Source organism: Callorhinus ursinus, unplaced genomic scaffold (genome assembly GCF_003265705.2).
Source record: "Callorhinus ursinus isolate GAN/ISIS: 27379988/994484 unplaced genomic scaffold, GSC_fseal_2.0 scaffold4, whole genome shotgun sequence".
Classification (NCBI taxonomy): Eukaryota; Metazoa; Chordata; class Mammalia; order Carnivora; family Otariidae; genus Callorhinus; species Callorhinus ursinus.
In genome coordinates, this window is record NW_027397066.1 from 3,345,382 (window position 1) to 3,366,984 (window position 21,603).

The following is a 21,603-nucleotide window of genomic DNA, read 5'->3' on the forward strand; positions in this document are numbered from 1 at the left end:
CCTCCTTCCCTCCTCCTCCCTCCTCCCTCTGTCCTCCCTCCTGTTGGGCCACAGCTGGGAGGGAAGGCAGGACACAAGCCCAGGGTGGCAGCTGTCCAGCTCGGCTATGCCCCGAGGCACACCTTTGTCCAACCGCAGACCTCGCAGGCCTCCACCCCTTGCCCGAAGTGCAGGACCAGGCTCTCTTAACCTGGGGGGCCCAGAGTCTAGCAGGTTCTGAGGCTGCCAACTCGGGGCCTCCTTGGGCTTCTGGGAAGGAGCTCCCTCCCCGCCCTCCTTGGCCACTTTGGTGAGCTCCTCTCCTCCCAGCGTCCTCCACACGTTTCTTCTCTTGCATTGGTGCCTGCTGTGTCCGCACTTCAGCCCCCCTTGCCCACCCACCACCACCCCTCAGCTGTCCCGAGTCCTTGATCTGTGGGTGGCCCTCACCCATCCCCCTGGGTTCCAGATTTGGGGAAGATGCCCTCCCTTTCTAGCATCTACCCAGCCACTGGCCCCGCTCTGGTCTCAAAGTCTGCCTGCTTGGGGTCCTGCCACGGCCTCCACAGTGGGGTCCCTGCCTCCCCTCTGTCTGTCCCTCCTCCCGCTGCCCCCTGGCATCCATGAGAAAGTACAAGCCGCTCAGCCTGGCTGAGACAGGCTTCCCAGTCCGCTCTCATTCCTTCCCTCCTTCACTCACTCGTTCGTTCATTCAACCGGGCTCTTTAAGCACCTCTGTGGCCTGGCACAGGGCAGGCACCAGTGGCTTGGAGACGCATTGCCTCAGACTCTACAGGGCTCTGCGCCTAGAGACACCGAAGTATGAGGGTGCCCTGCCCAGGGCCTTCCCTACCCTGGGGAATAGCTCTCTCCCTCCTCAGGACACTCACTGTGCCCAGTGCAGCTGCTCTGCTGCCTGCCCCTCTCCTGCCCTGGCAGCACTTGATGTGAGCTCCGTGCAGGCAGGGGCTGGGTCTGACTCCTCCGCCTCCAGGGGGCCAGGTGCCCGGCCCAGAGCAGGGACGAGGCGGAGGATGGCTGGAGTTAGACGAGAGCCTAGCCCTCGCAGCATGGCCACATCCAGCTCCCCGGTATGCCCCGCACCTCTGGGGACTTAGGAGGGAGCCCGGGAGCAGCTTTGCCACGTGAGCAGCCTCCTCCTGCACCCCACCCCTGCCCTAGACACACTGCTCCCAGAGAGACATTCTATCTAAGAAACAAAGAACAAAAAGAACCCAGAGTTTATCTTCTGCTATGCTTTCTCTGTCTCACCACACCCAGTTTCAAGGGGACTTTTTGAGTGTTGTTCCCAAAGCTGTTGTCTGTGGGCAGGGCATGTGTGCTGGACAGAAATAGATGCTTTCTCCAGAGGGAGGCACACAGGAGGGGACAATGACGGGGAGTATTTCTAATGACAGTCACTGTGCTGTTGCAGCAAGTGTGGGTCTCAGAGTTCCCGCAAGGATGATCCCATGATTGATTTCTGTGCAAACAGCTTAGAGACAAGGGGACATAATCAGAATAAGTTTGAAAGATCACCTCTGGATAATCTTCTGTTTTTAAAATAACAGCAGACAGCTCTGTCACACTGGAGTAACTGGGCTGGACTTACCACCCTCTGTACACAACTGCAAAACTCTACATGAAGCAATTGTTTGGGGGCATTGGGGCGCAGTCTGTGTGGGACTGAGACCAGGACCACAAAGGCAACGGACCCTGCAACCACCCAGCTTTGTGCCTGGAGGCATTTCCTGGAGAGGAGATGAGTCAGGAGGCGGTGATACGAGCAACAGGGGCTGCGCCCCCAGGGGGGGCAAGGGGGAGCCACACAGAGCAAGTGCAGAGAGCAATGTGGGGGCACCTTTGAGCCTTTCACTGAATACAAAGCCACATAGGCATAAAGAACATTTCACAAGGTGGACAAAGGATGGCTAGATTGTTGTAAACTGAACGGTCCCTGGGGCTGGGAGGCATTCGAGTTGTGACCAGGTTGTTGAACGCCCAGGTACGAAGTGGGGATGCCAAAAAAGTCGTGCCTTAATGGTGGGACTAAAATAGACCTAGAGCAAAGGCTACAAGCACCTGCTGAAATGAAGTACAAGAATAAACCCCCAAAAGTTTGCACTGATCTGCAAATGAGCTAACTGCCTGCCAGAACAAGTCCAGCACTCTTCATAGGAAGACGGAAAATCCAGCCCTCAGCAACATAGCATCAGCAGTGCCCAACATCCAGTCAGATATTACTAGTCATAGAAGCTGGGAAATGAGACCCAAAGCCAGAAGAAAATCCAGTCAATAGCAATAGACCCAGAAATGAGAGTGATGTGAAACCAGCAAATGGTGGCTTTGAAACAGTATTGAAAATATGCTTAGGTATTTAAAGGAAAATGTGAATGTAAGAGAAGTCTTACAGAAGGGATAAAAAGAAGCCAAATGGAAATTCTGGAAATGAAAATGACAATTTCTGAGATGACAGATCCCTTCAAAGGAATTAGCAGTAGATTAGGTATTGCAGAGGAAAGGCTTGGTGAACCTGAAAACATAACAACAGAAACTATACAGACTAAAGCACAGAGACAGAAAAGACTGAAAAACATGAAAACAGATTCAGGGATCTGTGGATAACGGATCTTTCTGCCTGTCTGGGCTGGGAGGGGAAAACCCTGGAGGTAAGGGAAAACCAAATAATTGAAGAAATAATGGCTGAAAATTTTCCAATCTTGATGAAAACTATAAACCCATGGATCCAGAAATCTTGATAAGCCCCAAGCAGAAAAAACACGACAGAAACCTACTAAGTCCTTCATAATCAAATTTCTGAAAAATAGTAATAAGAACTCTAACAAGGAGCAAGAGAAAAGACCCACATCATATACAGTGGAATGAAAGAATGACTGCAGACTTCTTACCTAAACTATGCATCCTAGAAGACAATGGAATGGCATCTTCAAAAAGTTATAAGAGAAAATCAAACAATTTCATACCAAGCCAAAAAAAAAAGGAAGAAAAAGACTTTGAAAAAATGAAGGCAAGACCACTAAAGAGTATGGGGTTTCTTTTTCGGGGTGATGAAAAAGTCCTTGAATTGATCATGGGGATACATACACCCGTCTGAATACCCTAGAAACCGTTGAATCATACACATTGAATGGTATGAACGTTATGCACAGGCATACCTCGTTTTGTTGCACTTCACTTTATTGAGCTTTGCAGATACTGCATTTTTTACCAATTGAAGGTCCGTGGCCACCCTGCGTCGAGCAAGTGTGTCGGTGCCATTTTCCGACAGTATTTGCTCACTTCATGTCTCTGCGTCACCTTCTGGTAATTCTCACAATGTGCCAAACTTTTGTATGATTATATTTGTCATGCTGGTCTGTGATCAGTGATTACGACTTGCTGAAAGTTCAGATGATGGTTAGCATGTTTTTTTAGCAATAAAGTACTTTTTATTAAGGTATGCACTTCGTTTTTTAGACTGAATGCTATTGCACATTTAATAGACTACGGCATAAACATCACTTTTCTATGCACCGGGAAACCAGAAGATCCATTTGACTTGCTTTATTGCAATATCTGCTTTATTGCAGTGGTCTGGAACTGAAACCGAAGTATCTCCAAGATGTCTGTGATTAAAATAACATGAATAAATGTGTCCCCCCTGCAAAAAAGAAAAATGAAGGTGAAACAAAGGCTGCTATAGACACACAGGAGCCTGGAGAACTCGTGGCCAGCACCCCTACATGGCAATAAAGCTAGAAGAAGAAAAGTGATGTCGAAAGGCATCGGTAAAGTACGGAAGCAAGCCATCAACTGGTAGATCAGATATATCTGATGAGGGACTGGCATCCAAAATATATAAAGAACTTCTTACAAGTCATCAGTAAGAAGATAAACAAAAACCCTATAAAAAATGGGCAGAAGAGCTTAACAGACACTCCACAGAAGAATAGACATGAATGACCATAAGCACACGCAACAGTGCAGATTAAAATGGTGGAATACCAGCATCTATCCAGAAGGGCTAAAGCTAAAAAGGTGGGTAAAGACAAGTGTTGGTGAGGACATGAAGCTGAGGGAACGCTCATGTATTGCTGGGGCGAAGGCAAAGTGGTACAACCTGTCTGGAAGTCAGTTTGGCAGTTTGTTTGTTATAAACATAGAGTTAACCTGTGATCCAGTGATTCCACTCCTGGGTATCTACCCAAGAGAAGTGGAAACACATGTCCATGGAAAGATTTGTCACCAAACGTTCTTAGCAGTTTCATTTGTAACAGCCCCAAACTGGAAAGAGCCCAAATATCTTTCAGCAGTGAATGGAATCATGTTGTCCCTCATCTGTCCGGTGGAGCACTACTCCATAGTAACAAGGAGCAAGCTACAGATGTACACAGCCATGTGAGCGAATGTCAGGGGCAGGACGCTGGACCAGGCATCAAAGACTACACACTGTGTGATTCCATGTATGATTCCATATGTATGCAGTTGCAGTTCTAGAAAGGACATTTCCAATCCACAGCGACAGAATGCCCACCATGGTTGCCTGGGGCCAGGGGTGGTGGGGGGGGTGATTGTGGACGGTCACAGGGGACTTTCTGCCGTGGATAGAATGTCCCACATCGTGACTGTGGTGTTGATAACATGAATGGGTGCATTTGTCAATGTACATTTCAATAAAGTTGAACTAACAAAATAATGGCTATTATTTATTCACTGCTCCTGGTCCCAGGCAGTATGCTAGAGCTTTCCAAGCAGTTTGTCCGATGGATGGACAGATGGAAGGGAGACGGATGGATGGATGAATAGACGGCTGATGCATGGATGCATGGATGGAAGAGGGGAGGGATGGAGGGATGAGTAACAACCCCATGAGACTGACCGTACCGCAGGTATTTCCAGATGAGAAACAGGACTCAGACAGGGTAAGTAACTTGCGCTGGGATACATAGCCAGAGACCCTGTCAGAGCACATGCAGGGAAGGGGAGGAACCCCCACTCTATGCCAACACCCCACATTACCAGGCCAGCTGTAAGACTCTAGGGAAGACTGGCAGAGCACAGCATTGGCCACAGGTGATACAGCTCAAGGCATCAGCTGCAAGGCTCTGGGCCCTAAGAAGCCAGGTCTACACGGCTGTCTCACAAGCCTGGGGAGTGGGCCAGCTCAGCCTGTATTTGTCTGGATGAACACCAGCTGTGCAAAGTGGGGGCTAGGGCAGGCTCCGCTGGGGGGAGGCATGCTCCCAGCTTGGGACTGGCCTGGGGCTGGTGTGACCGGGCAGGCTGTGTGGGGAGGCCTGGCAGGAGGGGGCGCTGAGTTAGGCGCCCTTGGAGGCCTTCAGTCATTCACTCGTTCACTCACTCATTCACTCATTAGCAAGTACCTACTGAGTGCCCGGATGCACCATGGATTGTCAGCCCTGAGGAGGCAGAGGAGAGACATGAAGTTTTAACCCGAGGAAAGGGCATGTCCTGGTCCAGAGAATTCTGCAGACTACTGCCCCAGAGTTCAGGTTCTCTGGCTGGGCTGAGCAGGGGAAGGAAAGTGGCCCCAGGGCAGCTGGGAGCCCAGTGGCAGCAGGTGGCTGGGATGGACACCAGCAGGACACCGAAGTCCGTCTTCCAGCCCCTGACTGCAGGTGGCCTGTCCCCCGCTTGCTGAGGGGCAGCCACCTTACCCATCTCCCAGGCACCAGGCGGGGACGTCCTTGGTGCAGGGAGGCGAGGCGACTTTCTGCTGCCTCCACCCAGCCTGCACCGGGGCTGGGACTCACTCTGGATGCAGAATTTCAGCGAGTCCCCCGAAAATAAGCAATCAAGGTAAATGATATTTTAATGTGGTATTTAAAAAATTAAAAATTAGTGCAAAAACATCCACGATAAGCAAAATGTCAAACTTAAATAGAGATGGATATAATGTGCAATACCTTGTTGTCTACAAGGCCTGCCTGTACAAGGCACTGACTTCTTAGAGGCCCAAGTAGGTAAATAAATCATGGGGCTTTGGAGCCTGAACGGGTCTTGGTTTGACTCTGGTTCTGACATGCATCAGCTGTGTGTCCTTGGAAAAGTTAACTATTGTCTCTGAACTTCAGTCTTTTCATCTATAGAGAAAAAATGAAGGGAATTCCAGCGTGGACAAACGTCCCAGAGTTATTACATGAGGCATGCATGTGGGGTACCTACCGTAATTCGTGGCACCTGGCACACAGTAGGTGCTCAGTAAATGCTAGCTGTTGCCATTGTTGTTGAACTGATGTGGACAAAGCATCCTGCGTGGTCAGAGGAGGCAGGGGGAAATGGAGGAGGGGGCGGTTGAGGCTGCCTTGCTCGTTGCCACGTGCCAAACGCGGGGCTGGCCCTCACTGCTGCTCACCAGGGCCCTGCCATCCTGCCTGTTCGTGCAGTAGTGGACCGAGGCTAAGGCATGGGTGTCGAGCCGGGACTCACACGGCAGGAACACAGGGGTGCCTGGGTGGGTAGGCCTTGCGTCCTCAGCCTGTGGCCCCCAAGGCCCCGGGGGAGGTGGTGGTATATTAGGGGGGTGTCTGGCCCCTCCTGCCCCCACCCAGGAGAAGAGCCGGAGGTGATCCTGGCTGGTCACGTGCTCTCTTGTTGCAGGCTGCCCTTCCCGCCGGGGGACCGAGTGACCTTCAACGGGAAGGAATGCATGTGTCAGAAGTGCTCCCTGCCCAAGACAGCAGGCAGCAGCGTGCACCTGTCCCAGGGCCTCTGGAGTAAGTGGGCACCGAGCGGCGCGGGGGTGGGGGGTAGGGGAATGGGGGGCTGGCCTCCTCAGGGCCTGGGGAGGGGCCTGACCCCACGGACCCGAAGCAGAAGCGGTGGGAGTGAAGGGTGACATGGACGACAGACACAGGAAGGCAATCAAGGACAGAAGTCTCTAGGGGGCTGTGCCCTCCAGCCTGGTCTAGCTGGCCTCCTCCAGGAAGCCTCCTGGCCTCCTCTGGTCCTCCCCCCGACACACCCACACACAGACACATTCAGCTCCACAGATAATTCTAGACCTCCCAGAAGCCCTTTGGGGGAGCCATTAGGAGAGCACTGAACTCTGGGCTCCTGAGGTCGAGAGCTCCTGGGTTAACTGCTCCAGGTCCTGGGAGCAAGGCCAGGGTTTGTATGCAGGGGTACTCAGTAGATGCTTGTTGGATGCAGAAGCAGACTGTCATGGAACAAACGTGGGCTGGAATGTCGCTGAGGGTGCAGGGCAGCGAGAAAGCAAGGCGGGGCAGGCAGGAGCCTGCCTTCCACAGCTTCTGCGGCTCTTCCGGGCCAGACGTGGGACGTGGGGACCGGGGAGGGGGCCCGGAGCTCCAGGGCCTGCTGCTGCCAGGCTCCCCGGGCAGAAATGGAGTTTCAGAGCCCACCCTGAGCGCCGTGGTCATGGTGCCCCCCAGTGCTGGGGTCGCATGCCCCTCGACAGAGGAGGGCTTTCTGCTGACCTCCAAAGCCAGCGCCTCGTTCTTAGTTCATTCCCTGTCCCCGTGAAGCACCTTCTTCCTACCTCAGGTGTTGTGTTGAAAGTCTCTCCAGAGGAGAGTGCACCTGCAGCCTTCTAGAAGCTCAGGGCTGGCCTCGGGGTCTGGGAGTTGTTTTGCTCTGTGAAAGGAGGCAAAGTCTTCATCCCCTGGGGAGGCAAGCTAACAGCAGTGCTAGCTGGTCAGGCTGTGGCTTTGGGGCTTGCCAGGAGAGCCCTCCGTTCAAAATTTTCTCTCCCACTGAGGATGGGATTGCTTGAACTTCTGAGAATTTGCTTTGCAATCGATACTGTTATAATTAAATCTGAAATAGTAATCAAAAACTCTAACAAGCAAAATCTAAAAGGGGGGTGAGATTAGTTTGAACAGTTTGTCCAGAGCTCCCCGGCAGCCTGAGTAAAAAGGGAAATATGCCTGAAACTGGACTCATTGAGAATATTGTGAGAGTTTTAAAAGGCTCTGCCCTTTCCAAATGTAAATTTATTTTAAAATACCCAATTTACCTTTCCAGAGGACAAATGCTCCCCTGACCCTCAGATGATCTAATAAAGTGACCTGCCCCCTCTTCTGGTCCACAGTGAGACTCTCCAGCTTAGCACCATTTTTGTGCCTAGAAAGTGTTAAACATTCATTACCAGTTCTTGGTTCCTGTGTGGATGTCTTCAAAATCTTCCGAATTCCTGCTTCCTTTCGCGCCCAGAGCAGCCCTGCCAGGCAGGAAGCCTCTTCTCCTTCTATAGGTGCAGAAGTGCCCTGGTCTGGTGGCAAGGCAGCCGTGGGCCAGGCGCCCCGTGGCCAGCTAGAGAATGGTGCTCCTGAGGCTTGAGCCAAGGCCTTCAAACCCCAAAGCCGGGGAGCTCACCCTGCTGTAACCAGATGCTTTTGGAGGAGGTGACCTTAGTTCTGAAACTTGACACAGAGGTTCAGGTAGGTGGACATTGAAGGGAGGGCACTACAGAACAGGGAGAAAGTGGAAGGTGCCGTGGGCAACCGCCAGACCCTTGTGGGTGGACAAGGGGGGCTGCTGCGTGGGGACAGGGAACAGAACGAAATGGGAGAAATGGAAACCAGGGGGCAAAGCCATGCCAAGGAGTCCCAAGCGTGTCCTGGAGGCAACGAGGAGCCATAGATGGCTGTTGAGTTAGGAATGCTGGGAGGAGCCTGAGCAGTGTGGTTTGCCTGCAGGTTATGGGGCTGGGGAGGAGCCGTGGCCCCCCTGCAGCGGGGTGCAAGGAGGAAAGCTGTCCTCCCCTGGGGCAACTGTGGAGGTAGGAGTCGAGGTGGAGTCCTGGTCCCTGAGCGTCCTTCAGAGTCCCTCTTCCGCTCTCTGGCCCAGAGCCTGTTGCTTAGGAACAGGATAAGCGCTTGGCATTGGATGCCCACGCCATTCCATCCCTGGAGAAGCACACCCTTCCTTCTGAGGCTTGCACAACAGTGTCTGCCCTGGGCCGCCTCCCCCACCACCCAGAGGAGGGTCTCCTCCCCAGGAGGGCTTGTTGCTTCTCCTCCTCCCGGCTCCCCTTCGCTGGCCTCCCCCAGCCTCCAGCTCTGACCTGGTTGCTGGTCTCGCTGTCACAGGGCAGCCCTCCCTGGGGGGCCTGGTGCCATGAGGTCAGGGGCAGCTCTGGGCCCGGCTGCCCCAGGTGAACCCTCCCAATCACCCCTGTGTGCCCTGGGCGAGCTGTGTCCCCTCTCTGGGACTGGGCGTGGGGTCAGAAGTGCGTGTGGGCAGAATGTGGGGCCTCGGGGGCATGGAGTGGGGAGCAGCTTTGTCCAAGCTGAGGGGCCCTGGGGCCTGTTCTTGGGCTTGGCCACCCGTTCCGCACCCACCCCGGCTCCGTGCTTCCCCGGCTGGGGCTCAGCCCTACCAGGGCATAGATGGATTCACACCCAGAACCCGGGGTCACCCTGGAGCTGAGGCCTGGAGGCCCCTGCAGAGTCAGCAGGAAGCGGGGCAGCACCGGGGGTCCACAGCCCTTCCCTCTGAGACCATCTGGTCTGTGGCCCTTGGAGCTTCTGTGTCTTCTTCCCTGAGAGAGGCTCCCCTAACCCCCTTGCTGGCCCACTCCTGGGAAACGGGGCAGTGAGACTGTGAGGTTATATGCCTTGTGGGGTACAGTGACTGCTTTGTGGGGTGTACCTGCCTTATAGGGTGCAGACGCCTTGTGGGGTGCAGCTGTCTTGTGAGGTATAGTGACTGCCTTGTGGGGGGGGCACCTGCCCTATGGCTTGTGTGGCTGGGGTGCGCCTGCCCTGCAGGGTGCTGCAGCCCCCAGGAGCCAACACCCACTCCTGGCCACCTTCTAGCCGTGCACCTCATGCCCCCGCGTTGCATCAGGGGTGGGTGTCTCCGGTTTAGCTCAGAGCCCCAGTGCGTGGGGCGCGCTTGAACATGCTTTCTCTCTCCCAGCCGCTCCCGGCTCTTCCACTCCTTTTGGGGCTTTCAGAGAAATAACAGGCCCCGCTCATAACATGTCAGCATTTTCACGTTTTAGACCTCAGTGGGCTCCATGCTTTCCAAAGTCAATCTCAGATTCGGCTCGGAGCCCTCCCCTGCTCCCTGACCTGGTTTGGCCTGGAGGGCAGGGGCGAGGGTGGGTCCCACCCTCTCCAGTTCACAGCTGGGGCTCAGAGAGGCCGCCCCACACTTCCTGTGTCCCACACAAGTTAGTGGTAGAGCTGGAGATCCGAGCCACATCTGCGAGAGGAGGGAGCACTCTGGGGGAAACAGGAAGCTGTTTGGAACTTTCTAGAAGGGCCGTGCTGGGGCGGCAGCCCAGGCCCATCCCCGTTGCTGTGATGAGCCAGTCCAGGGTGTGTGGGTGAGTGGGCGGATTCCCGCGACCTCTGCCCCCGCAGTGAGGACATGCCCTCTGCTGATGACTGTTGGCGTCAGGACTCACGACAAGTCTCTGTGCTGTCCTTTGCAAAGCCCTGCAAAGCGACGCTGAGCTCCAGTTGTGTTTAGAACGTGATGATTGCTGTTTCCATGACAACAGTCCTTCATGCATGTTGCTCTTGCCTCCGAGGTCAGGGCTTGCTGTTCGTGAGACTCTGCCCCAAGTTCGCCGGGATGAGTGACGGGCTGGGGCCGGGTGTCAGGTCCACATCCCCCTGCAGCCTCAGCTGACAGCTAGCCCGGAGCCTCTGGGCCCTCCCCTGGGGCCGGGCAGGAGGCAGAATGTCCTGTCCAAGGCATTCTCAGATGGCTACCACGGGGCACTGGGCCACCGGGTCTTCCTGTCGTGACAGCGCTCGGCCTCATGTGCGTAGAGTCGGCTGTCAGGCACACCCGTGGACCTGTAGCTGTTAGCTCTCCTCAGCCCCGAGACAAGTGTATGAGCCTGGACCATTATTATACCCACTGTGCCGAGCACAGAGACGTGGCGTGACTTGCCCGCCGTCACACAGCGGGTGGGGGCAGCCTGGCTCCAAGGGCCGTGTTTCTTTTTTTTTTTTTTTTAAAGATTTTATTTATTTATTCATGAGAGACAGAGCGAGAGAGAAAGAGAGAGAGAGAGAGAGAGGCAGAGGGAGAAGCAGGCTCCCAAGGAGCAGGGAGCCCGATGCGGGACTCGATCCCAGGACCCTGGGATCATGACCTGAGCTGAAGGCAGACGCTTAACCATCTGAGCCACCCAGGCGCCCCAAGGGCCGTGTTTCTAACCACGGCTCACCCTGCCTCTCCACCAGCCCCTGGCGCAACGCGGTGTAGCGTGCTCCTTCGCCTTGTCCGTGTACAAAGCACGCTAAGGCGCCGAGCCGGGTTTCTCGACTCTGGCACCGTTGACAGCTGGGGCCAGATGATTCTCCGCTGTGGGACCGTCCCATCCCCTGGAGGATGTTGAGCAGCATCTCTCGCCTCGGCCCCCAGGTGCCTGGAGCACGGCCCTTCCAGTTGCGACCATCAAAAGTGTCTCCAGACATTGCCAAGTGTCCCCTGGGGAGCGCAGTGGTCCTTGGTTGTGAGGCAGTGACTTGGAGCTTACAGAGTGAGCCCGCGCTCAAAGCCAGCCCGCTCGAATCCAGAACGGGCGCATTGCATTGTCTCTGTGCTGCCGGGGGACCGATGGAGGTAGTGGGCTGGGGATGGGGTCTGGATGCCTCCTGAACTTGAGAGGGGAGGGCATTCTCTTGGTCCCCGTTAATTCATTCACGCATGCATGCCTTCAACAGGCATGCAAGCTGCCAGCCCACTCTGGGCCCCGAGGGTCCCCAGATGAACAAGCCGTCCTCTTCCCTTGCGGCCCTGGATCTCGGAGTGTGGTCCGATCTTTGGGTGGTTTCCAGAGTTGCATGTGGATTTGAACAGTGTGAGAATTTAGGAAAGCCAGAACTTGACCAACAGTCTTGTGGGCGTCAAGTATTTTCTGTCCTTAGAACAATATGACACTCTGTCTGCCGAGAAGGGCAGGAGCATGGGTCGGAGGAGCATCTGTGAAGCCCCTGCCGTGCACCCTGCCCCGAGCCCCGACCCCTTCCGTTCCGTCCTGGTGGGCGGCACCTCCTGGTGAGGGCGTGGTGAGTGTGATCTTTGCCTTTTGTCATTTAATGGGACCGCTCACCCCACCAGTGAGGAAACGGGGGCCCCCAGAGGACAGAGCTTGGCTCAGTGTGACCCCGAGAATGGTGGGGGCCAGGACTGGTAGCCAGGCCACATTCTTCCATCTTGGGTAGCAGGGTGCCCACTCTGCCTGCGAGCCCCTGGGCTGAGCCCGGGGCTGTAGTGTTGCTCGGGGGCTCCTGTGGGCCGTAGGAGGCTGTTTGCCAGATGACTTCACCTTGTCTCTGCTCTTCAGGACCCTGTGGGGGGTCCCCAAGGCCCTGCCTGTTCTGCCCCCACCACACGCAGACACACACACACACCCCCCGCATGCTCACACAGACACACAGGGACATGCTCACACACAGACATATTCACACAGACACACAAACATACACAGACACACTCCTTCAAGGACACACATTCATGCAGAAACACACGGACACATTTGCACACACAGACACAAACACACGCACATCTGTGACTAGTCGCATGCACACACACACACACACACATCCATGCACACGGTCACACACAGACACAGGTGCACACACTCACACTCAGCACACTCAAACATGCGCACCCCGGACAGGTTGTGCCGCTGGTCTCTGCACCCGGGGTTCGCCTTCCTTCAGCGCAGGGGACACTGGCTGTGGGGGCCCTGGTGTGGCCGCCCACACTGGAAGGCCTGGAGGCAACTGGGCCATGCCAGGACCCGGAGGCCCAAGTGCCAACGCGAGGGCCTGGGACCCAGGGGCTGTGGAGCAGGGACAGGCTGGTGTGGGGATGACAGTCAGGGCTCCAGAGCAGGTGGGGTCCCCGGATGAGGAGCATGCATCACCTGCAGGGCGGGGGGTGGGGGTGGTTGCCAAGGGAGGAAGCCCCGAGGCTACCTGCCTGGGGCCCGGCTCCGACGTGGGCTGACACTCGGAGCAGAACGCAGGTAAGGGACTGGGCGGTTTGTGTCTGGGATGCGGCACAGACAGCCACAGAAGGAGGTCCTGATGAGAGTGGGCCAGGAGGGCTTCCTGGGAAGGGCATCCGGGCCAGGGGGAGCTGCTGGAGGAAGGAGTGGCGGGGGAGCACATCTCCTCGGGCGTGCACGTTGGTCAGGTCACTTAGGTTGACAGTCTACTTGTCGACAGAGGAGGACAGATGGGGCCCCCCGGACCTGCTGCCTCCCCTCCGGGCAGCCCCCGGCCTGCAGTGCGCTCTCGTTCGAGGACACCGCAGCTGTCCGGGGCTGGCGCCCATCCTCTGGCCGGTGCAGCCTCTGTCAGCATCCAGCCCAGGCTGCATGCAGTCAGCGCTCAGTGCCTGCAAGGGTGAACTTTGTGATTTGTTTTCTACGTGTTCACACCATTCGGCACACCCAGCCTGACTGTCTCCGCCGTTCCCTCCCTCGGGCCGGCTCTGGGCCCTTCTGTGTCGGGAGACCCAGTGGCCCGGGCCCCCACGCCTCCTGGCCCCCAGTGATGGTGTCCGTGTCTTGTTCTCTCCTTCAGGTTGTGGGGGCTGTGGCACAGAAATAAAAAATGGCCAGTCCCTGGTGGCTCTGGACAAACACTGGCATCTGGGCTGTTTCAAGTGTGAGACGTGTGGGAAGCAACTGGATGCGGAGTACATCAGCAAGTGAGTGGCAGACCCCCCCGGGTCCCCCCTGTGGTCACTGCCGCGTCCTGTCCCCCGTGTGGACTCAGGGCCCTGCGTGTTCGTCTCCCCCACCCCCAGCTGGCGGTCTCCTCCCACCGGCCTGGCTCCCTTGGCGTGGTCCGCAGAGACCGCAGCTCCATTTCTGTGGATCAAAACAGAGACAGTGCACCCCTCTTTGCCTTTGTAAATGCTCCCCCTTGCCCGTCCCTGGGGGTCACCCTCCCGTGGCGCCCGGGTCACCTGCAGAATGCACGGTGGCTGCCGGCTGACTCCAGCAGCAGGAGCGAGGGGAAGAGGGCTGAGTCGCCTCACCTGTCACAGAGCAGATGACTCAGCCCCAGCTCCATCTTCTGCAGCGCTTGGCCATCCCGCTGCTCCCCCAGCCGACCCCGTGTCCCCAGGCCGCAGACAGGCAGCCAGGATGCAGTGATGGCTGGTTTGGGTGGGGGTTGGAGAGCACATCTCATCAGAAGGCAGTGCAGACGGAGCCTCTGGGAGATCTTAGCCCTGAGCAGGAGCAGCTGGTGTGCCGGGAAGGGGTGCATTTCAGTCCCTGGGGTCGGGGACTGCATCAGGGAAGCCCCCCTATGGCCCAGAGTTAGGGGGTGAGCTGAAATGTGCAGAGCAGGCTCCTTCCTGCAAGTTAGGGAGCTCCACGGGCAGCTAATGTGGGAGACCCTGCTGGTTCTTGATGCCGGAGGGAGCAGAACCGTCCCAGGAACTGGCCGTGCACACAGTCACACACACACGCATACACACCACGCACGTGTGCACGCTCATACACATGGACACACTCGTACATTCATGCACTCATACACACACACACACACGCGTGAGTACATGTCACACCCGGGGCATCCAGATCAGGTTGCTGATGTGCCCTGTCCATCTCCTGGCTGCCCTTGTACCTACCCTGTGCATGAGGCCACTCGTGGCGGAAACGGGGTGACAGGGGTGGGGGGGTCTCTGTCTGGTGTCCTACAACCCCGTGTGAGTCCATACTCATCTCAAAACAAAACGTTTTCAGTTAAAGTCCCCAAGCCAAGACGAGCCTCTGTCCAGGCTGGATCAGGCAGGGGAAGGTACTGGCCACTCCTCGGTCATAGTAAAGGGAAGGGGAGAGTGACTCCCTTGAAGTCAGCCGCAGGAGACAGAGCACTTTAAAATAAAATAAAATAAAACGTGCCCAGCCCCCAGGGTGCTTGCTGCCGTGGTAGCTCACCCACACGGCTCACCTGTCAGCAGCCTCCAGAACGGTCGCAGGTGACAGGGAGGGTGCGTTGGTGTTGCCATAGAGACGTAATCATTGAGCCTCCTGGGGTTGGGGCACAGACACCCATGGTGGGAATAATAGGGGCCCTGAGGTCAGTAGCGTTTGAAAGTAGACCTTGAGGGCTCAATTTATCTCTTCCTCTCAGGGAAGGAGGGGCTTCATCCTCTCTGGGGCTGTGGTCAGAGACATACCCTGCAGCCACAGCAACCCCAGGGACTCATAACCCCCCACTGCCCTTCCTGTCCTGCAGGCCACCTCCTCCAGGAAGCCTTCCCATCCTACGTCCTACAGAAGGTCCAGAGGGCGGCATTAGCCCTGGTCTCCCAAAATTCGAGAACTCTTACCTTCCTTTGGCAGCTGCATAAAAATCAAAACCCAACCGGGAGTAAAGGGGCAACTTCCACAGTGCGGGGGAGGGGAGATGTGTGTGGGGAAGCGGGCGCCCCTGCCTGCCAGTGGCCTCCACATCCAGGGGGCGGCCTGGTTAGCAATGACGATGGCCTCGGCCACCAGTTGGCAAATGCCTGCCGTGTGCTAGGCGCTGGCCACACCTTCTCGTCTCTAGACCTTACTATAATTTCTCCCATTTTATGGCTGGGGGAAGCCGAGGCTCAGAGAGGTTATGCGGCTTGCCCAGGGGCACACAGCGGGGGGCGTGGTGGCATGTGAGCGCTAGCCTGCTCACTTCGCCGCTGCCCACCGGCTGCTCCCCACACGGAGTATGGCCACCAACCCAGTAACCTTGGCACCTCCTCTGGGCTGTCCCCCTGCCATGTCCTATTGTAATAATAATTACAGTCACTTAGAAATCAGCGCCCGCCACGGGCCGAGTGCTGTGCCTGGTGGTGTGCCCATACTATTTTCCCGTCCGCGACCCGGAAAACCAGCTGCCTCCCTCACCGCGCATTCAGGGGAGGCTCAGCGTTGATGTGACTCACCCCGGGCTGCCCAGATCCTCGGAGCGGCACCCGAAACCGTGTGTCGCTCGTCACTGCTTCCCCACACCCCAAACGTGGTGGGCACGCTGTAAATATGCGTGCAGAGTGGACACGTCACCCGCGGCCCTCCTGACTCCTTCCGCGCAGCCGGATGCCTCACCTGGGGACAGAGAGGCGCAGTCCCCACCCACCACCTATGCCATGTGACATTGCATGGCCCCTGGCGTGGGCATCTTTGTCACACACACTTTGTGGCTCATGATTTTGTAGGGCGCCCCAGACCCCTTTTGGAGGGAGTCTATTTACTCAGCACCCCCTGGTGAGTAAATAGGCTGTTTCCCATCCACACGCCGAACGTGGGACGGAACGAACCGGAAGGAAGAACCACGTCGTCAGTGGGAACATCTTCGGTTTCCCAGATGCAGCCCTTATTCCCGTGGCTGAGCCTGTGGAGGTGGCCACCAGCCCTCGCTCAGCCCCTGGGTCCCCAGGGGAACCCCGTACGCATCCTGATGGCCTGTCTCGTTGCAGGGACGGGCTGCCCTACTGCGAGGCCGACTACCACACCAAGTTCGGCATCCGCTGTGACGGCTGTGAGAAGTACATCACGGGGCACGTGCTGGAGGTGAGTGGGCCGCTGGGCGCCCTCTGGGCCAGTTCCTGCCTCCAGGCTTCTTGGGGTGTCCGATGTTCGTGTGTGTTTGTGCAAGAATTAGTGCCCCTGAGTCTTTGCCTCCCCCTTCCTGCCAGCTCTGCCAGGGGACAGCTTCCTCAGCCTTCCAGGGCCTGCTCGGTGAAGACCACCTCCTCCAGGAAGCCTTTCCTCCCACTGTCTCTCCCGTGCCCTCTATAAGCTGATGGAGTTGGAGAGGTGGGGGGTTGAAATCCTGGGTCCAGCCCTCCCATGTCTAGATGGAGGTCTGAGGCCTGGAGGAGTGAAAGCGAGCCCAGGAGGCAGGACCATGTGCCCAAAGGAGGCCCAGAGTGGTCGCCTGGCACGCCCAGTCACATAGCAGTCATGGGGCAGGCGGGCTTTCCGGGGGGCGCCAACAGCATGCGTGTCATTTGACCCCGGTGGGAGTTCATGGCTCTGTCTCTATGAAAAACACATGTAGCATGCCCTTTGGCACAGTTGTTCAGTAAGATAAACGTCATGGGATGGCCACACCCCACCCACCGGGTTGTCAGACCCAGTCCGTTCCTCCCCCCATTCTTCAGCCCCTTCCTTGGCTCTGTGCTGGGGCCTGCCCATGGCCCCAGGAAGGCACAGGTGACAGAGAACCTCAGGGAACGGAGAGGGGGCCCTGACCCCGCTAAGGGGCTTGGGAGACTTTCCCACCAGGTCACAGAGGGGCCTCTGGGTTTGGGAGGGTAGGTTGGGGGATGAGGCTGTCGGGCCCCCACCTGGCGATGACTCTGACAAAGGCTTCTGAGCCAGGGAATGCCTGGGTCATATTGGCATCTTAAAGAGTGTGGGGCTGCTGCCGAGGCTGGAGGCTGGTGCTGGTGGCCAGAGGCTGGAGGCTGGGGACAGTGGGATGCGTGGGGGGTGCCGCTCAAATCCCCAAGGATTCCTGACCTGCCTCTGCCTGTGCCATCACTCACACCTAGTGCCTGGCACATAATCGGCGTCCCCGGTGCCGCGGCGGAATTGTACATTGAGTGCTGGGTTGCTTTTCTCGAAATTACACTTGATGTCCCTCCGAGCAGCAGGAACAGAGTTGCTCCAGGGCCTCAGCCCCACCCACTTTCCCTCTTATAGGGCTCTTTTGCCCCTTCACCCCAGGAGTGCGAAGGGGAGGGGGGGTGTCACACCCAACCCACAGGGCAGGGCCGCCTCTCCCCTCATTCCCAGCGTGGGAACCCCCACTCAGGCCAGCGCCCAGTGGGAGGGCCCAGGCTCTGTGGAGGGGCCTGAGGGGGGGTGTGACTACACACTCATGGTCCGTGGAGAGTGTACAGAGCACAAATCGGGGGTGGGGGAGAGATCACAGATAATGCGATCATAGGTAGCTGAACCCTTTGGCTGGTTTCCTTCCAGGTTCTTCTGCCTCCATGTCATTCTAGGTGAGACCAAACCGTTGGTACAACATTATATTCTGAGTTTGTCCAATTCGCATTTCCTAGTTAGCAGGTTCCCCTGTTTTTGTTTTGTTTGTTTGTTTGTTTGTTTGTTTGTTTGTTTTTTGGTGTGTTTGGGGTACATTGGGCCTTTTGGTTAAGCAGCTGTATTGGAACATAGCTCATATATCTGCAGAGTGTGGTGCCCCCGCCCCCATGGGGAATGTAGTCTTTATGAAATCCATGCCGGTCTGCAGCCGAGAACGTGGGTCCTCACTCGCTCTCGTGACTTCCTTCTGTCCCTCGATGCCGGTCCCTCTGATGGTTGAATGGACCCCAGCGCCTTCATTAGCTACTTCCCACGTGCTGCCTGCTTACACGGGGCTCGGGTCTTCATGGGGTGGGTTCTTCAAGGTCATCAGCTCCGTCTGCGCTTGTGGGTCACATGATGAAGTTAGTCTGCGGTCATCTTGTATGTATCGTCTTGGGTGGTGATGTAATATTGATACCCACATCCTCTGACTATGTGGATGGAGACTATGACCCTCTTCCAGGACCCCATGGCGCTCTAAATATTAGGGACAGGGACCCCCCTGCCCCACTGCCAATGGTTCAAACCACGTGTCTCTGTTCCCCGTCCAGACCTTCTACTCTCTCCTGGGCTCCCACACACGTGTGCTGGACCGTCGACCACCCCGAGCCGGTGGCAGAGCCAGACTTGAACCCGGGATCCCCAGGCTCCTGGCTCCTGTTCCTTCCCCACCGTGCGGCCTCTCCCTGGGTGTAGACGCCGGTTTGCCTGTTGTTTTAGCACCGTGCCACCTGTGATGGCAGAAAGTGGGGTGCATCTCAGGCTCAGGTGGGCTGAGCTGCTGTTGCTGCTGGTGTGTGGACCTAGCCTGACCTGCTTCCTGGCACCCTCTGGCATCGGCCCCTGCACCGTGGGGGCGGGGGTGGAGACCTGACCCCAACCTTGCTGCCTGCCCTCAGCAAGCTCTGTGCTGAGCAAGAGAACATTCCAGTACCTCAGGGATTGAATGAGACATGGTCTGTGAAGTGTCCCCCAGCTCAGTGCTGGCCCCGTGGTTAACACTGGGCGTTAGGGGCTTCCTTATTGTCACCAGGTAATCAGCGGGCCTCCCCTGGATCGGTGACCCCATGTGCACCGTGTGTCCCTGATATTTAATGCTGGGCCAAATATAGAATGTGGGGGTTCAGTGCCTGCGAACGGAGCCCCTCCAGTGCGCTCCGGTTTATCATCAGGAAGGGACCATCTTAATGACGAAGAACAGGAGAAAAACAGGTCTGGATTTTCCTCCTTGTCAGTGGTGGGGGATAAAGGGCCTCCCAGGGAAGATTAATGCTTTTGTTTTCGCGAGTTCCCTGGCGTGGCTGAGTCGGCGGCGGGCTCTGCAAAGCTCTGAGCATCCTCCTTTGCCAGGCGGCAGCTGCAGGCGGGCAGACACGAGCCCGATTCCGGAGGCGGGGAGCCGCCGCCCCCCGCCTCGCCACCACCTGAACTTGGCCCCGGGTGTGCCAGCGCCCCGCTGGGCGGGCAGTGGGCTCTCGGGGGCAGTAGGTGGCAGGATCTGAAAAAGAAGGAACAGGATCCAGACCTCTGGCTGAAGGCTGAGCGTGCCCGTCCTCACGGTCTCATTGCCCGTTCCATCCGACCTGCCTGGGGAGCGGGCACTGGAGAGGGGCTGTGGGGGCTGGCCGACCCATCGGACTGGGCTCTGTTGCGAGGACCCCGTGCAGGTAGGAGGCCTGGCCAGGCGCTTCGGAGGGCTGATGGGGAGGCTGCAGGAGCCATGCGGGGTTGCAGGTGGCTGGGCTTTCAGGGAGCTGGGACAGATCGGCCAGGTGAGACTCCCTGGGGCACCTGTCACCCCTCCCCGCTTTGTCCCCCACCAGATGCTTGTTCCACTCCGAGCTTTCCTGTCCTCGGAGCCCGAGCAGGAGAGCAGCCCAGGCCCCCTTCCCCGCCAGCAGGAGCCAGCAATCTGTGCTGCGTCTGTGTGCGGCGGGCACAGTGCCATCTTGATGCCAGCTGCCAGCAGCGCCTGCATGTCCCCCCGTGAAATGTGCATCCCAGGGCTACGGTGGGGCCTTTCCTCCCCCTTCCTTAGTTACTCCTGAATATGTAGCACTGTCTTCCCGGTGTCTTCCCCGATCCTGCATGTCTCGGGGTGTCTGTCTCGGGGTGTCTGTCTCGGGGAGGCGGCTCCATGCTGGGGAGCAGGTGCAGGAGCCTCATGGGTCTGGGGGGGACTTGGGAGGGGCTGTCTGCCCCCACCCTATTGCCGAGATGGACGGAAGGCTGGGAATGTGGGGAGGGCTGGGGTGTGGGGGTAGAGCTGGGGGGCCTGGGGCGGTCCTCTGCATGGCTGGAATCCCCCACGGAGAGAGCTAAGAGGTGGCTACGGGACTGTCTGCCCTGGACAGCGGTGTAACCAGACCAGCTAGACCCAGAGTTCCATAAGGGGGTGCTGAGTGAGGGGGGCGAGGGGAGTCCCTGGCTCAGCCCTCGCCCCACCCCTGCCTTGTTCTCTGCGGCTGGCCTCCAGCTTCCCTGCACAGGTGGGAGTTGCGGGGGCGGGGATGGGCCCTGCCCTCCTTAACCCTTGCAGTGCTGGTGCTGCTGTCTGAGCCTCACCTGCATGGTGCAGCCTGCCTGTCTCCATGGTAACGAGAAGCCCAGGGTCCCTCTGGGACGACTAATTAATTCCTCCTTCCCTCTCTCCATCCCGCTGCCCCCGCCTTCCCTTCTCTCTTCCTTAACCCACCACTCACCTACAGACCCTCTGAACACTCCCTGTGTCCCCTGTCCCGGGCTGGGGGCTACTGGGCTCCCAGCCTGCACCGCGCCGCCCCCCCCCCCCAGGAGCCCTGGTGGGAGGGGGGCCTCACAGGCACCTCCTGCCCTGGGTCAGGCAGCCCCTAAACATTTCTCCATTTCAAATAAACCATCCCCTGGGGCTGCAGGACATCAGTCTTCCTTTGGCATTTTGGCTCCATTTTACCCTCCTAAGCAGGTATGACTTTTATCAACGGGAGAAAATATGTCCCAAAGAAATAAAACCATTTCCTCAGGACGGAAACCAAGTCAGCTTCCCAAGGCCCCACTTCTCCCTCTCTTTTTGTAATTTGATGAATGTGTTTAATTAAAAAAAAACATATTCAGAAGCAATACCTGCTTATCATAAAATAAACAGAAAAATCATCCATAATGAATGCCACCCCCCAGACGAAGTACTGTTAGCACTTAGAAATCACCGTTCTAGATTGTGTGTACACATACACAGATAAATGCATGGCACAGTGTCTGCGACACGGCAGAGACCCCAAGCCGAGAGGGAACACGTGGGGTCAGTGATGGGGGGACAGTGGCAGGGGTGAGGTCAGGGGCTCTGGGGAGGGGGCTACCGATTGCACAGGGCTTCGCCCGCAGGGCCTGCATGTGAGGAGCTGGGCTCTTCTCCCAGGGGGGACGTAGCTCCTGGGGGGTCGCAGGTCACGGAGCCGATCCGGGAAGTCTGCGCAGCTGCCAAACACTCCGCTGAAGGCTTTTTCATTAGCTTCGCGGTACATTTCATCATCTCAGCGCACACTGGAGATGAGGTCTTTTCAGACCTGGAGTCAGTTCTGGCGGCTCAACAA

At 57.1% G+C, this 21,603-nt stretch overlaps 1 protein-coding gene across 27 annotated transcripts in view; it reads left to right on the plus strand.

Moving 5' to 3' along the window:
• Window positions 1-21,603, plus strand: part of ABLIM2 (actin binding LIM protein family member 2) — a 141,457-nt gene that overhangs the window by 49,558 nt on the left and 70,296 nt on the right. For 26 of the 27 annotated variants that reach the window (XR_012377827.1, XR_012377828.1, XR_012377830.1 and 23 more), the window contains exons 4-6: window positions 6,601-6,716; window positions 13,524-13,650; window positions 16,414-16,507. Coding sequence is in view for 19 of the 27 variants with exons in the window: in XM_073891366.1 (XP_073747467.1) it covers window positions 6,601-6,716; window positions 13,524-13,650; window positions 16,414-16,507 (337 nt within the window). In the remaining 8 variants the exon portion in view is untranslated. Of the gene's footprint in view, window positions 1-3,611; window positions 4,018-6,600; window positions 6,717-13,523; window positions 13,651-16,413; window positions 16,508-21,603 lie in introns of those variants that run through there. The other variant, XM_073891378.1, reaches the window with a different exon arrangement.